A 16752-nucleotide genomic window follows, 5' to 3' on the forward strand; every position below is an offset into this window, starting at 1 on the left:
ATTATGAAACATGAACGGACTAGGAAGACGAAGCACCTCGGCCCGACTGGCTGAGAGGACATTAATCCTTGAGCAAAATTCTCTACCGTCGATTACCGTACTTTCAGGACACGCCTCGCTGTGCGCGCGTTATACATCAATCCAGCTCGGTTGCATCGCTGCCTCGCGTAGCCCGTTGACCCGCGGGTAAACGAGCCCCGAGACACGCGAGTGTTTCTCAAGCGGACCGCAATTTAGAGGAATTAATGCGCGCACCTGTGCGCCTAGAATCGCTTGACAAATCTCACGCTTCAAGTATTCCTATTTTCGCGATGAAGATGAATTTCGCGAACCAGGGATTATTATGAATAGGTCCTAGTCGATAAATGTGCAGGAGCAAGATGTCTCGTGCCTGGGCCATCAAACTTTCGAGAGTCCCTTTGGTTAACAATAAAAAAATTTTATTCAATATTTTTTGACAAATGAAAGTCTGTGTAGACATACTTAAAATCGCGGGTTTGGAAATTCATCCCCGAAAAATATAAGTGATACAACGAGCTCATGAATGCAAATGGCAACTATTAATTCAAAAGCTGCCATTAAATTTCATGATCTTTGAATTTCCAATAATGGTCCCGTCGCGTATGAAACCTAGAGTCCAATGCTCGTGAATCGCCGAATTCGTGTCGCGTACTTTCGATAATTTCTACAGGGATTAACATAATGAAAATTCTGTTGTTACCGATTCCTAAATGATTCTACGGAGGATCCATATCTGTACACGTTTACACGTGTTCGTATCTCGTTAGAGATCGTTTTGCGAGATGCATAATTATCGACCGTTCCATCCGCGACAACTCGCATTCAAATCGACCTACAGATCCATTGTCGACGATGTATCATCGATGCAAATGATCGAATTACGTAATGTCGTTTCTCATGCGGACCGGCCAGTTAAGCCATTGTGAGGTTATCGTTGGATCTCGGGTAAGGGAAATAGAAGTGTAGAATCGTGGTTAGAATGTTCGCTAAACCCGTCAACACCGAAAAATCCTCGATTGCCACACTTCGTTGCTCGCGGTGGAATTTTAATACACGTCCATGTTGTGTGGGACTTTCCATGATATCTGATTGCTAATGAGTTCACGACGAACAGAGTCTATCGACACTCTGTTGATATGTAAAAAAAATATTCCATTTGGTTTAAATAAAAAAATTCTATCGAGTCTAGGAATGCTTGTTCCACAAAGGGTTAAATATATTACACATGCCAGGTTTCATTAGAAAATCTTAAAAATAGAATAATAGAAAATGTATAGCAATCACATGGTATAATAATTCACCGGGGTCAAAGCACGATATAATTTATGGAACTGTCTTCCAAACGCAGTCTGATAGGAATTCGTTTCGCGCGAATGGAGCGCCGTTTTTCGAATACATAATTAGCGGTAATTGCCGGGCCTCGTAGCAGCCAACGGAATCGTCATAACTGTAATAGGCGTTGTCGATCGACAAGAGGCGAGCAAATTGGACGCGTCGAATTAATTAAGGCCACCGAATCGAGCCGGTGTGCAGAAGAATCATGCTCGGTAAAAAGGTTGTAACCGTGGCACAACATTTTGTCGTTAATTAACAGAATTTCAACGAGCTAGTGTAAATGAACCTACTCGATTATCAGATCGTCGCTCATCGCTGTATTCGAACAATAGCGATTTCCTTTTCGTCGTTATCGAACCAACAACGTTTTTGAAATTTCAAAACGACTTGATAAGACTCGTTCGCGATTCCATACGGCCTTCAGATTATCACACCAGTGATGCAAAAATATGCTGCATTGTAATGTGTCACTGTAAGTGGAACAGCTGTTAGCCTTAGCGTTTCAATAATCAGAAATGCTTGCAACACTTGTTGTTTTGAATAGAATAAACCTACATTTGGTGTACCAATAAACAATCCCCTTTTTGGGTCAAAATCATACTTATCTTTATGTATGACTATTGAAAATAAAAAATATATATGTATTCCTAGATAATTTTTCACTGCGAAATTTTATGCTAAGATATTACAACCAACGTGTCTTATGATAAAATGGTAATTACCTTGAAGGAATAATAAAGTTTGTACCTGAACTTTTAACGAATCTGAACGTTAAGAATTTCTGTCGTGTACACGTTGGAATGCGTTCAGAAGATTGTTTACGAGGCAGCTTATGCAAAACCGCTGGAACAAGTTGGCTTGTTCGAGCAAACGTCTTAGCGTGGCTTACGAGGCGTGGTTTAATGAACTGTTTGCTCTTAGAAAAGACCGCTTGCAACTTCCACGAGAGCGTTCGAGATTACACGGGCGAGTGTCTCGCCGTAAAAATGTGCGTGCGAATGTAAGCAAGTTTAAAGAAGACCCTTCAAGACGTCTTACTACGAGTATCCAACTATAATAACGAGCTTCTCCTTACGACGCTCGAGTCCGCGCGTGCTTTAGGCAAAAGCACGTCTGATCTTCAATCTACGAGTGTGTCTCACCTTCTTCCGTCTAACTAACTGAAAAAGGGGAGACCATGCGAGCGGGAACACGACATCGTGATTATCTGAACAGGAGAATCTGGAGAGCGACTCGCGGTATTTCTCTTGCGAACTGAATCTTAGAATTCATGCTTCGAAGATTTATGTATTTTCCAATCTGCTCTTTCTCTCGTCATAGAATTCATAATATCGGCTGTTTCGATATAAAACACGAAGCGGGGGTGAAAACATGTAGGATAAAGTTCGATCGACTGATCAAGTTCAGCAACCAGTTAACCGACAGTTAAGCCTGATGTCCTCCTGCGTCCGACTAACGACTTAATGACGGGAATTCGCCACTTACGGGCTCCTCCTTTTCTCCTCTTTCGTCGTTCATCCCGTTCGTCTATCGTCTTTCAGCGGAGCTTCTTCGTCGGCGACCAACATCGGCGTAAAACGAGCCAGTCAACGGTCGAGTAACAATGTCGAAAATTGGACGACGCTCAACAGGGATCTCCATTAACCTCGAGAACACGGGGCATCGTGCAATTACGTCGGGAAGAAATAAATTCGTGTTGGCAAATCGTGTCGGGTAATCAACTCGCATTAGACGGTGAAGAAGCGATATTACCCGCTTAACACTTTGGAATCAACCGCTCTTCTTCTATTAAACTGGCAACTAAAATTCTTCCGGCGGAATTACTCGTTCAATTTTAACAAATAATTTTCTTTTCTATATTTTATAAATTTCTCACGATCGATTCTCAACGGATGGAGCTATACGCGTCCGTATTTCTACCGATCTTGATGAACACCTTTGTGCAGCGTGGATAAAGATCGACGGAACCCTGTGGAATCTTCTCGCTGGTCGTACGTTTCTATGGGTGCTTCCCTGCTCGGAATAATAGCCGATGGCCCCTCGTCGATTGTGCCTCGTAACGCTAGGAAATTACATTACGACCGGCAGCTACCGTCTTGCGAATAATTGTTATGCACCAGCGACACGACATTGGCGTAGAACAACGTTCATGACTACGAACCTTGCGCGTTACACTCGATCGATCGATCTCCATAGTTCGGCAAACAATTGCCCTTTGATCTTTTCATTTGTTTGCCTCTCCAATTAAGAGGCTTCAAAGGAACGGTACAAATCGATCAGCCTCCAACATGAATTTCCTCGTCGACCAAGGGGATTCGAACGCCTCTTTGCTTACAGATTCGTTCACTCGGCCCCGCGACAGGAATTCGCCCGACGAAAATTCCCCTTTATCCTGAATTCATTAACCTTTCCGAGATTAATTATTCGTGACGGTCAGCTTCGCGTCGGTAGACCGCGGCTCCATTGGAAATCGAACTGGTTCTTTCGCAAGGGTTCCCTTATCGACTTTACATAATTAAACAGTCATTAAATCATAAGATTCATTTTTCTCGTCGTTGGATAGATATAGAGTTACCTCGAAATTTTGACTTTTTTAATTTTTACAAAATTGTCGTTACGATTCTTCCCGTTCGAATTTTTTTATTGGTAAAAAATGACCCGCCTTTGCGTGTTTTCGAACGAAAAAGATGCTGAGCCAAGCTTTACGTAATGGAACCTCTTTTTTCCCATCGTTCAAAACGAAGACACTCGGCCACAAAACACGCAGGTGGCGAGTCCCGGTCGCTTCTTTCCTCAGGATATTCGCCTGGCTTTTCTTCTCGTGCCATTGGTTCACGCGGGTTCCATCCGTCTGTTACGTTGCCAGCCTGTTCCTCGTCGCCGCAGAACGATTCAGGAAGAAGCTCGCGATATCGAATTTCTCGTGTATCGCGAGTTGATGCTATCGCAACCAACGGATCCCGCAGAATGGACGTGAGTGCTCTTTCCATAAAAGCCCTGCAACGTATACAGCTTCTCTATTCCGAGGAAAGCGTTCAACAACTTCAAACTTTGATTAAACTTCACTTTAAAACGTTCGATCGAGCCTTTGTTGCGAGAGTCTGGTACGCGCGAAACGTACAGTCTCAAGGCGGTTGTAAAGTTTTGCTGATTCTTGATAGCTTTTTTTCTTCTTTTGAAAGAATTTGCACAAAGGAGGGAATCAATTTCGTTTCAGGAGCAGAGGAAAGATGATAGGGTATCCACGTTGCAATGGGCGGATTATCTTGTCATCGGTGTAATGCTGTCAATTTCAGCGGGGATCGGGATCTACTACCGATTCACGGGCGGCAGACAACGCACGGCCGAGGTTAAACTGTTGGAAAATTAATTTCGACGCGGAAGATCGAATCGACGCGACGTCGAGCCGGGTTCGATCCAATATCCGTGATAAAACGTCGCTCGAAATAGCAGAGTCCGGCTTGGCACGTTCTTAGATCACGAGCGGCAACCGAGTTCGAGGGAGATCTTTCACCGCTATCGAACGATCGATCTTGCCGCGCGATAAATATTGCTATCGACACAAATTGCCAACTATCGAGAACGCTATTTAATTTATCGATACACCGCCGCTCGATCGGCCGAACGTTAATTAACGTCGAAACGTTATTGCGAATCGAGTTAGGGCCAGGCGAAAAGTGTCTACTCACACGGTACGATCGCTCTCCCGTGATAACGATACAATAACAATGATAACGTATGAATTGCGCGAACAACATTCTCGTCCTTTCTGCTACTCATTCCGTCGGAGGTATCGCGTCGAAGGCACCAATGAAATACTCCTTCATGATCGATCGATTCATTCCGTCATTCTACCGACCACGTGTTTTGATGTCAGAGTCATTCAACCCTTGAAATGATCCGTCTTCCGGGTGAGTAAGTTTTTAAACCGATACGTTTCTTGATTAACACCTACAGGAATACTTCTCGGCGAATCGATCGATGGGCGTTATTCCTCTAGCGATCGCGCTGGCGGTGTCTTTCATGTCGGCGATCACGTTGCTCGGAATCAGCGCGGAAAATTACGTCCACGGTACGCAAGTCACGCTGCTGTACTTGGGCGGATTCGTCGGTACACCGATCGCCCTCTACCTCTACCTTCCGGTTTTCTACAAGCTCAAGGCAACGAGCGTCTATGAGGTAATTGGCCAACGATCCATTTCAAATATCTTCCATTTTCTCTTCTTCTGTTCATCAGTATTTAGAAAAACGTTTCGGGATGAAGGCTCGTCTAGTGGCTAGCGGAGCTAATTTCCTTCAACTGATGATGTACACCGGCGTTGTGTTATTCGCGCCCTCGTTAGCCCTCGAAGCAACGACCGGTCTGTCAGGGACCACGAGCGTGTTGCTGATCGGGGTGATTTGTACCTTTTACTCGACCGTAGGTGGCATCAAGGCTGTCCTGATCACCGACGTCTTTCAGGGACTGTTGATGTTCGCCGGAGTCGCTTGTGTCCTAGGGATCGCGGCTACCGATCTCGACGAAGGCTTGTCCGATGTGTGGAGCACCGCCGAACAGGGCGGACGATTGAATTTTTTCGAGTAAGTACACACGGTCGTGTGTACGCGTACGTACACGAATGAAATTCCTCTCTAGTTTCAGATTTGATCCAACGATACGGCACACTTGGTGGTCCCTTCTGATCGGTAGCACCACCATCTTTCTCTCCTTGTACGCTGTGAATCAGGTTCAGGTGCAACGTTTGCTCACCGCCAGGTGCGTGTACTTAATATGATTACCGGACGGGATATATTTACCGGAGGATATGTCGAATTATGTTGAACTGGTTAATGGCCAATTACGAGGGACATTTTGATAAGCTTGAACGAGACAGGTGATCAGGTTTCATCCAAGTTTCATTAAAATTAGAATTAACTACTTGGAGTGTTCTTGATATAAATTGTATTAAGATTAATTTTATTGCAAGATCCTTGCAGCTTTCAATTAATATCCCATAAGTGCCATTTCTTGCGCAGGAGCTTCAAGGATTCGCAGAACGCGTTATTGCTGAGTGGTCCCATCACCTTATCACTGGGACTGTTGACGTCCTACTCGGGCTTGGTCCTGTACATGATCTACAAGGACTGCGATCCTGTCACATCCGGCAAGATCTCAAGCTTCGACAAAATAATGCCCTTCTTCGCTGCCGAACGGATGTCACGGGTTCCTGGTATCACTGGACTCTTCATTTCCGGTATCTTCAGCGCCAGCCTCAGTACCATTTCCGCCACGTTGAATGCTTTGGCCGCGATGGCGTTGGAGGACTACGTGAAACCTTTATGCCAGGCGACCGGTGTGCAATTTCCAAACGAGAAAGCTACTCTGATCGGTAAATTATTAGGTATATTCAACGGCTTGGTTTGCATGGCTGTCGCGTTCATGGCTAAATCCATGGGCACCCTGGTCGAGGCAGCAATAGGGATCTCCGGGGCCATTAACGGACCTATTCTCGGAATTTTTACGCTGGGAATGTTCGTCGAAAGCGCGAACGAGACCGGCGCTGTTGTCGGAACGATCTCTGCTCTGATCACCTGCCTCTGGGCAGCGTTTGGCAAACCGAAACCGGTGGCAGCCATTCTTCCGTTGTCCGTCGACGGCTGTGAGAACTCCACAGCGTTGCTTCGTTATCGAAACGCCACGCAACTTAACGGGTAAGTTTCATTTTTTGCTTGTTAAGAAAGTGAACTTGTTACAGTTGCTTTAATACACCCTGGCAGCGGTACTTCAAAGTATAATTAGGGGCTCTTGAACGTACTCTGAGAGTAGATAAATGAACCAGTTTTAAAACTGTTCTGAGAATGAAAATCGAGTTCGCTGGGATTTTTATATCTTCTCGTTATCGTCTTTTGATCATAGTTCACCATGTATAATATCCTAAGTACTAGAATCGGTGATTTACTATTCGATTCAACTTCTTCCTTTAGCTTTCTCTGTGTTCGGTTAGAAATGAACTGTGGCGCGACCCAGTTTCCGGAATCGGTATAAAAGGCTTCCCGTGATCATTTTTATAACCGTTCACGCTCCCAGACCGTTTCAACGAGATTTCCTTTCCAATAAGGAAATCGTAGACACACGTGTTACCAGTCGATTTAGCTATTGCCGCAAAAAGTCGGTAAAACGTTCGGCGAGCAAAGGTCGACAGATTGTCTAGCAATATAGAGCGAAAACGGTATAAATTTATTCGAAACGGAAGATTTCATCGACAGGTAAAAGTTAGCGTTAGATAAGAACGTTGATGAAGGATTAATTAAAATGAATCGGTTTCAGTATTTACGTTATCCTTGATTCTAATCACTTGCGACGCGATAACATGGGTGTGGAGGTATCAGGTGGTAGCAATAATCGGTTGAAAAGCAAAACGATTACTTCCCGGTTTCTTTTTCATACGCTGCTTTCTCATAACCAATGTACATCGTTTCCCACGATAGTAAGTAACGCTAATTGCCCGTTAATAAACCATGATTACGACCTCTTCAAGTTCTTGCCGCGTTCCAGCGGTATTGCTTTCTCTTCGCTAAACTACCGACAAGGTGTTTTTCGCCTTCCGTTTAGGAACGTCCTATCTACTGCCACGCGCTAAACCTGTTCGATCATTCGCGACGATAATTATTATTTTACGTTAGAATACGCCGTGAAATTTTGGAGAGAACAGAGTGTTTATAATTTATTCATTGGTGTGCTTGAAAATTATTCAAATCCTTGAGCAATTAAATTTTAATTTACAGTAGCACCGAGGCACCACCAGAAGATCCTTCTTACTTCTACTTGTATCGTATTTCCTACATGTGGTACAGTCCCATGGGATTAACCATCACGCTGCTCGTGGGCTACCTAACCAGCTTGCTCGCGAAGAGAATATGTCAGAAGGACACTCGTGAACCGGATCCCAATTTGTTCACGCCTCTCCTGGCGTCCAGGATTAAACGGCGAAGAGAGGACGCTGAGAAAACTAGAAGCAGTCAGGTGTTCGTGTTGGAGAACAGAAGGTGAAACGAAGATGGATTAAGTCGACCATGGTATCGACACGAATGGAAAGAGGTGAAAGAGATTAGAGTGGAGCGTTTTCAAGTTGATCGAACAATCATAAATTGTAATTTTGCTTCCTATTTTGCAATTATTTGGTAAAAATTTCAGGGATATTAAAATGATGTAGAATTCTCTAAAAACTTCGACAGAGCTCGCTGGTGAACGTAAATAAATTCGTGTTTAAGCGAAATTGAAATGTGGTCCCACAAAATTTATGCAACAATAGGGTGCTCGTTATAAGAGGATTTGCAACAACGAATCGCTGCAACTTCGTGGTTTACCAGATATGTACCTGGAAACATAAGCACCAACTTTCACGAACAAGTTTGACCAGGTTTGGGAACCTCTGCTTAATAACACGTGTTCAACCCGTTCGTGTTGGAAATAGTAATCTCTCTATAAAGAAAATAATCCAATATAATTCTTCTAATAAGGCTCATTAATAAAGTAAACATAGGTCGATCAAGTGTCGCGGTTATATGGCCGTAATTATTAATCGTCCCGACGATTTCATTAGCCGTAACTCATCCCCCCGCGACAGCCAGATGGTAATTTAATAAAATCTTGCAACCAGTTTAACACGCGTCGTTCGATCGCGTGCTAAATTTACCCACTCGACTCGCTCGTTTCTACGTTCATTTGCAACTCAACGAGCGACGATTGGCGGAAAAGGATGCGAGCCATCCGCGAATGAAGCTGTCCGACCATGTGGGTCAAACCGGTGCGTGGACGATACCGTCCTTTCGTTGTGAAACACGTCGAAAAATTACCGTGACTTATCTCGTGATAGCCCGCGACCAATTTGCCACGACACGGTGCGAACGATCTCGTAATTCCTTTAATTAAACCTCATTCCACGGTCCCGTTATCAGGCCTGCTTCTCAATGAGCGTTAAAAGACAGAGTTACAGGGTAAGTGGTACTAGTTGGAATGAATAACGCTTATTAGAAGGAATATCATTCAACTGACATGGAGAACTCATAAAAATAAGTAGTAATGGTAAACGTATTAATTCTCGGACGACGGACCATGGAAAGAGCCTCAATTTTAATTTAATTCTATATTTTAAATAACTTTCATTTTCATTCTCTAAATTTTACACTGTTCTTTTTCAATTATTCTTCCAATATGTGAAACCTTTTCGTTAAAAATTATATGTTTAACACACTTTATTGACCCCACCTTAAAAAACACAATATACGATAATTGCTTCTTTCATCGAAAGTGACCAGCCGTTTCATTAAATTTCCCAACCGAAATGATCGCCGGTCATGTATATCTCCCTGGCAAAAATTGTTGCTCGCAATGATAACGCGTTCGTCCCCCGTTGTTTGCGGAAACAGAATTGTCGTAATTTACCCGCGCAATTGCTTCCTCCGCCCAATTCTCGGTCGAGTGGGAACGGTACTTTATAATTCGTTTAATCGCGGCTGGTTCGAATGTTCGTTCGGCTGGCTTTCGACGTAGAAAATTTAAATAAAATCTCTTGTAAAAAAAAAAAAAATAAAAAATAAACTGTTTCACGGTTAAAAATGCTCGCGTTAGATCGAATCATTCCGTCCGGACGGGCTTGTCGAGCGTGTGGATGAGAATTACAAGCGGGAATGAACAGGTAGAATTTAAAGCTGAAATTCGTCGGATACGAGGGTACGGGTGAAAAATAAAACAACAAAAGCCGCCTATGGCGTCGAACAGTCGATTAATTTCCTGTCGACGTGACGCTGTTTTCGTACGCGTCATCGATCAACCAAATTTTCGGACACGTGCGTCGATTCGCACACGTTCGACCACATAAATTTTTCACCGGTACCAAGAAGAAGAAGAAAGGTGGCTTCGTGCTGGCCTATGGTTGCCCGTTTGTTGACGCAGGCACACCCATCGCGCGAGAACGAACGCTCCCTTGGAAAAGAAAAGGAAGAGAATAAAGAGGAGAAAGAAAAACGCGCGTGAGAACGTTGCTGGTTCAACGTAATATCGGATATGGCGTTTAAACAGGCCCCTATCCAACGCGTCGTTAACGTGATTAAGGGGTTGCTCTTCGACCGGTGTGCACGAGGAAATTGTTATTTTATTGTTGCGACACACACGGCCGCCTCTATTTCAACGAAAACCTTTTTACGAAACGCGTTTATTAAAATTTCAAACACACGTGTCTTTTGTTGTTCCTCCTCGACTCTTTTGTTTCTCGCAGTCGTTTATCATTTATGGCCACGCTTGCAGCTTCCATTTGCTTTACGAAACAAAAGAAGACACTCGTTAAACGCAGGGATGAATTTATAATCTACTAGACTTCTTTATGAAAAATCCGACTGGGGAAGATGGTTGCAATCGTATCAAGTTAAAATATTTTAGAAAAATACTTGGAACTTCCAGAAGCAACCCGGTATTCGTTGCGTGACCGTAAAACGAACAATGCTCCGATCGAAGCGGGTACATCGAACACCTTTCGTGCCGTAACAACCGTGCCGACAAAGTGCGAACAAATGCTCGGACGAATAAGTGCGGGAGGGCAATAAGATCGCGGCAGATGGAAGTATCAGCTGCACGGCCAGGCATGGATCGACCACGAGAGAGTTTGCCTTTCACGAAACTCCTCCGCTCGATCCATCAGGAAGTCGAGCGAAAAAATTCTTATGCTCGAAAGAATTCTCTTCGAGCACCCTTCCTTGTTCCACGATATAACATAGTATTCTGAGCATTCAAATTAACTGACATTATGAATATCGCAATCCCTCCGCAAAAATTCTTCCCAAGTGTTAATTAAATCCTTCGTTGGCGTCGAATTCCTCGGAGTGAAATTCCTCCAGGTGGATTGCCGATTGGACGCGGTGTTTACAGAAGCACGTGGTTGGAGCGAAGAAACGCAAGAAAAGGTAAGCATGATGTGGCACGGAAACCGCCTTCACGGACAGGTCGAAAAGAATGCGAGAAGAGACTATGGCCGTATCCTGGGTCTTTCACGATAACCTATGCAAAAGACAGTTCGTGCACGAGCTCTGGCCGAGGCGCAAGACGCTTCTTCACGGAATTCACGATACGGCCGGCTATGCATTATAGGGAATACGATATCCATCTTACGTCAGATCCATGGGATCTTATGGCCGCGGCGGCACCTAGCCGCTGCAAAACGAGCAAAAACACCATGGCGACTTATGTTCATGGAACTAGCCCCAGAAGTCGTCGTCCTTTTCGTCTTTGAGCGTGCAACAAGCGTGTTCGGTTCCCTCGCCGCGTACATTGCGGCGAGTCGAATGGCTCCCAGCCGATTTAACCGCAAAACCACCCAATGAACCTCTCCTACCGACCTTCGCGACGCGATGGAAGAAGCAACCTCGGCCGTTCGCCACTGTCTCCATGGGACAACCGTGTGAAATGATTATTGCTACTGAGAAAATCCCATCCTTTATTTCGAATCGTTCTTCCAGCCAAATCAAATAATAAAGTATTTTTCGAATAAACCCCATCTGTACCGCGATACCTTCTCGTCACAGTGCAAGCAATTACTATCAATATTATCGTATTAAGCACACAGAATTCCGTCGAAGTGCAAACACGCGAGGCGGTGATTGTTCGGAGCAAACGTATGCAGCTTCCGAGAGCGGATCCGTGGCAGTATAAACACTCATCCGTCGACGGTCAGGATCGATGAATGAGTCGTTCGTGAGAAGGATCGCTGCCAGAAATTCGTCCTGGACCAGCGCCAGACGGATCGGGCTCATGCAAATTCATGCGACGCCGTTTATGAGCGACCGCAGGAACGCGACGAGATAAAAAAAGAAAAAAAAACGCGGGTGATGGAACGAGAGGACGAATGGAAGGGCACGAAGAGTAGGATGAGATGAAAAAAAAATATATGCCGTGGAAAAGGAGCGTCGATGATCAAGATCGTACGAGTATCCTGGCGAGCGCATATGAGGCACGAGAGAACCGGAGAGGGTTCGTGATTTCAATTTTAAATGCGACTGCGGCTGCGAAAGAGAAGGGACGAGAGGATGCTTCAAAAGTTCGAACGGCCATTGTGACTCGACCTCCTATGTGCATCCCTATCGGACCTTCGTCCTGAACCATCTTCCAGACCGCACGGGCTTCTTCGATGATTTATTTTTTTCCGTTCATTCCCGGGGAACAAATTGAAACGATTTGAACGTGAAATATATATCTACAGAGAATCATTCGATGGCGCAGTCGGAAAAATTGTGTTTCTACTGTACGCTGATATACCTAAGACCGTTTGAACTTTGTATTCTGCAAATCACCACACCCTCCTTGGAAAATATGGGCGCCATTAGTCACACGTGTATCGAAGCTAATAGCTACTGTCAGACGTCGGAGTTTCCAATAGGTCCTTTGTGCCATAAGAGTGCCATTAAGAATGTTTGACCGCGATTGATCACCTTTTGTTATTTAGTATTTATCGAAGCGATCAGGTAGCGCTAATATATCGCACATTGTTAGTCTTATTTATTTATTTCTCAACTGCTTCTATATTATTTTTTCGATGTGAACTATTGAACACAATTCGAATCGAGATTTACGAGAAATACCGTCGTTTTAATTGTGATGGATTTTTCGTGTCGTTTCTACGATTGGCTCAATTGATATGCAACGAATTGCATTAGAATAATTATACAATCGTCTTGCGATTACTATCAGAAGAAAGGAATCTATCACGAGGTCTTTATTACGCAATAATAATAAAGTATGAGAGCGAAGGTCGGCTCTCGATCGCTTATCAAAATCAATTCGATTTGCATCGGACTTAATTGCCTCGGAGACCGGAATAATTGCCTTGGAATCGGATAAAGAACCAGTCCGCATACCCTAGGGCGTAGCCCGATTGAAAATCAGGAACGTGTCTTAATGTTGTCTCTCGCATTATGATAACCAAATGTTATGCTAATGTATGTCTTCGATTAGACCGTGGACTGGAAATGTGTTTTTAATCATTTTTTCACACTTGCACGCGTTAAGGGTCGTTTGCGTCACGCGGCGCCATTGAGTGGAAAGAAAATAAGCCATAATCGAGACCGGTCTCCTCCATGATTACCATGGAATCCAGGAGAACTCGATTGCCCGTCCGGATTGATTGTTTCGCATTCTTTCTCTCCTTCGCCCTCTTTTCTCGTTTATCTTATTCCACGATGTTGGTTTCGCGGTCTAGTGCCAGCATGGATTCCTTCTTTTCCCGACCAGTGACAACAATGTCCTCGTCCCGCAAAGACAATGGCCCCGACCGGACAGTGATGGACTCTCCTCGTTGACACACGTTAACGATCGCGCGGTGCCTGATCGAAGACCGGAACACGGCTTCGATGGGTCTCTTCTGGTGACACTCGAGGAAACGTTGGATCGCGACAGAATTTATCCGATGCTTCTTGCATTATTTAACGCGTGTCGGTTAATCGTTTACGCTCAGGCATGCTTCTTGCTCGCGTTTTCCGTGAAACGAAGGTTGCTTCAAGATTGTTCGAGATTGAGAAAAAATTTAAGGAAGTGATTACGTGAAGGAATCTTGGCCTAGAATAATATTCCATTGCAAAACGTTCGAGGAATGAAACTGAAAGGTCTAAAAATACAAATTTCAAATAGTTGAGGTACCAGCGTTCGACCCCATTTGAATAACCGGAAACGAATATTATCGGGAAACTGCACGTTCGGAGCTAACAATCTAGGCTATTATTCTTGGTCTAACCTAGGATATTTCGGAATTTCGTGGTAACAAGGATGACTAAGGCGGAACCGAAAGCAAACGGCAAAATTTTAGCACGAAGTGCAACGACCGAATTACGTAACCCTCTGAGGACGTGCCAGAATCGAAGCTCGATTTTCGATGTTCGTTTCGAAAGCTCTGATGAAGCCGACTATCGACACGTCTCGTTTCCTGGCAAGTGCCAACCGCGATTAACGTGGCAGACCTGTGGATTTTTCCAGAAAAATTCAGCGAAAGAAAACTCTCCAAATACCTCAAAAAAAAAAAAGAAAAAAGAAAAACTTTTGTAAAATAAATCTACAATAAAATAAATCAGCTTCACTCAAAGACTAATTAGTTGATTTTTCTTTTCAATATTTCCCAGCCCCCCTCTATATATAATAAAAAATTAAACGACCAACACTTTCAATTTTTCCCGGAGTGTAGACGGAAGCACTTAACTGTTGGATGTGATAATCACGGTTGGATGCTGGTGGCAGTTCGGTCCACATGTTTTGACACGACCCGAGAGGTCTCCCTCTCCGAGAGTGGCGCATTAATCTCGTAGGACCGTTTAAACTGCCACTTGTGGGGAGATTCACGCCAGAAGGATCGAGGGGAAACAAGTCCCTGGTCCTTTCTTCCCTTCGAGGCAGGTCGCGTATAAACAAGAAGCAGGCAACTTTTTCCATGCGTAATTCGAGATCCCAGGTGGACAGGTTGTTCAGGTGATCCAAGATTAACCGGTCGATCGAGAGAGGAACCCACAAGTGGAGACGGTGTTAACGGAAGCATGGAACAGCCAGCTTTCGGTCCCACGACGATTTATCCTGCTGGGAGGTCACAGGATACAACCCGAAAGATCTCTGGTGTCGTCGATCATCAGATCTCCCTTTGTCTTTGCTCGACCAACCACCGAGGACTCTTTGACTTTCCGGCCCCTTTCTGGGATTAGAATACCTTCGGACCCTTTCATCTATCTTAAATTACAGCCCTCTTTTTCCCCGAATCAGGGATAATCTCGGGCGAGTGATAGATTTACGACGACTACCCGATTATGAGATAATTGTATCGTTCAATGGAACGCAATACTGCAACCTGTCCGAACCGCTGAAATGCACCATCATAGGTGTGCGCAATCGTAGAGAATGGATTGAGTTTTAGGAAGATACAAGTCCCGAGGCGATTTCTACCAGTTTAAGCTGTTGCTCTCGAGAGGATCCGGCTCGCAAACGGCAACGCGTCGTTACCCTTCGCGACTGACCGATTATGTAAAACGCGCTACCACGGGTGGCCTCACCTCCCACTGTTGCGTCGATTCCACGTCCATTACCGCACACGATCGCGGAACTGCGTGGGTGCATCCACGAATCCACCCACTTCGATCGGACCGTGTTGTCTCTCTCTCTCTCTGTTCCCGATCGCTCGACCAATTGATCTTCGACCAACAATGCGTTGATAGACCTTTGCTATTACGATGAAAAAAAAAAAAAAAAACGCGAAACCTATTGCCACAGCGACGATTTATAGTTACTATTCAACATTCGAGTAAGTTAATTTGACAATTGTAGAAGGAGGTCGCGAAACATATTTTTTACTCTCGAAACACTGGGTCATTTGCGAAACTAATGACCTTTTTTCAGGTTCCCCAATTGTTGCAATAAACAAAACGACACTTAACGCTTGCCACGCGATGCGACAGAAAAAGCAGCACCGTTTCCCGACCGGTTGACGGCGCGGCAAATAATTAAACAGCCCCGAATCTCTTTACGGTCCGTGCATTTTTTTGCGGGACAATCAGAGGCCTGTTCGGGTTAACGCGATCCTGTGCTCGAGTTTCGTGGCTAATGAGGCGACGGTCCAATTAGTTTGAGAAAATGTCCTCGTGAGAAGTAATGGAGCTGAACAATGAACGAGCGACGAGGAGAGAATGAATGATAAAGATGAAAGGGAGACAAAGATGAAAAGAAACACGTGTAGGGAAGGAAGGAGGTTCTACCCGGCTGGCAGTCGACAGCAGGTTCCTCGAGGACCTCCGCAGCTTTCACAGTTTTTCACGGTTTCTTATTTTTGCCGACAAACGAACGAACGCCGTTCCGGGAAGCCGTCGGAATAATACAGGCTGGACGCGATCCTAACTCAGGACGAAAACTCCTCCTAACGACCGGGACCATTGTTCCCGCGAAATGTTCGCACGTGTAGAATAATGGCTCGCGGCGAAAACGTGGAATCCTCTCTTCATTGCTAGCAAGGACCAGCCGGCAAGATTATCGTCCTCCTCTTTCGACCTGATCCTACCTTGCCTCGCGACTCTGTAGCTGAAGCGCGAACGCCTTGTCTCGTTTGCTTAAGCGCTTAACTCAGCCCCGAAAGCGCAGTTATCCGGTAAACGCTAATGGTTTGTTGGTTTTTTCGACGAGAGGTTGAAGCTGAGACGTTTAACGCGTTCAAAGTGAAATATATCTTCGCCGAGAAGAATATTTACAATATGTTTAAAATGTGACAATAAGTTCCCAAGTATAGCGATGCCGACAAAGTTTAATATTTCCATTATAGCGCTCTATATCACAGGGTCACTTTAGAATTTAAATTTAGAGCATCGTACCCGCATGGACGTCCTTCTTTTTTTTCATAAACAACG

At 44.6% G+C, this 16752-nt stretch overlaps 2 protein-coding genes across 10 annotated transcripts in view; one reads left to right on the forward strand and one right to left on the reverse strand.

The window, feature by feature from the left end:
- by (focal adhesion protein tensin) overlaps positions 1-16752 on the reverse strand; it is a 117612-nt gene that overhangs the window by 87587 nt on the left and 13273 nt on the right. The window lies entirely within an intron of this gene.
- LOC117603402 (putative sodium-dependent multivitamin transporter) lies at positions 3895-9391 on the forward strand. The gene is made up of 7 exons (XM_034322531.2): positions 3895-4329; positions 4574-4705; positions 5314-5535; positions 5594-5937; positions 5993-6112; positions 6373-7047; positions 8122-9391. Exons 1-7 carry the CDS (start codon positions 4066-4068, stop codon positions 8384-8386), a joined length of 2022 nt encoding a protein of 673 aa, XP_034178422.2. The 5' UTR covers positions 3895-4065; the 3' UTR covers positions 8387-9391.

The sequence above is a fragment of the Osmia lignaria genome, chromosome 4 (assembly GCF_051020975.1).
Source record: "Osmia lignaria lignaria isolate PbOS001 chromosome 4, iyOsmLign1, whole genome shotgun sequence".
Classification (NCBI taxonomy): domain Eukaryota; kingdom Metazoa; phylum Arthropoda; class Insecta; order Hymenoptera; family Megachilidae; genus Osmia; species Osmia lignaria.

Excerpts from the sequence above, each read along its gene's own strand:
- LOC117603402 (XM_034322531.2), top strand. The coding sequence starts at position 4,066 with ATGGAACCTCTTTTTTCCCATCGTTCAAAACGAAGACACTCGGCCACA. Across the intron at positions 5,536-5,593 it reads AGGCAACGAGCGTCTATGAG|TATTTAGAAAAACGTTTCGG; the intron begins GTAATTGGCCAA and ends TCTGTTCATCAG. Across the intron at positions 6,113-6,372 it reads CAACGTTTGCTCACCGCCAG|GAGCTTCAAGGATTCGCAGA; the intron begins GTGCGTGTACTT and ends TTTCTTGCGCAG.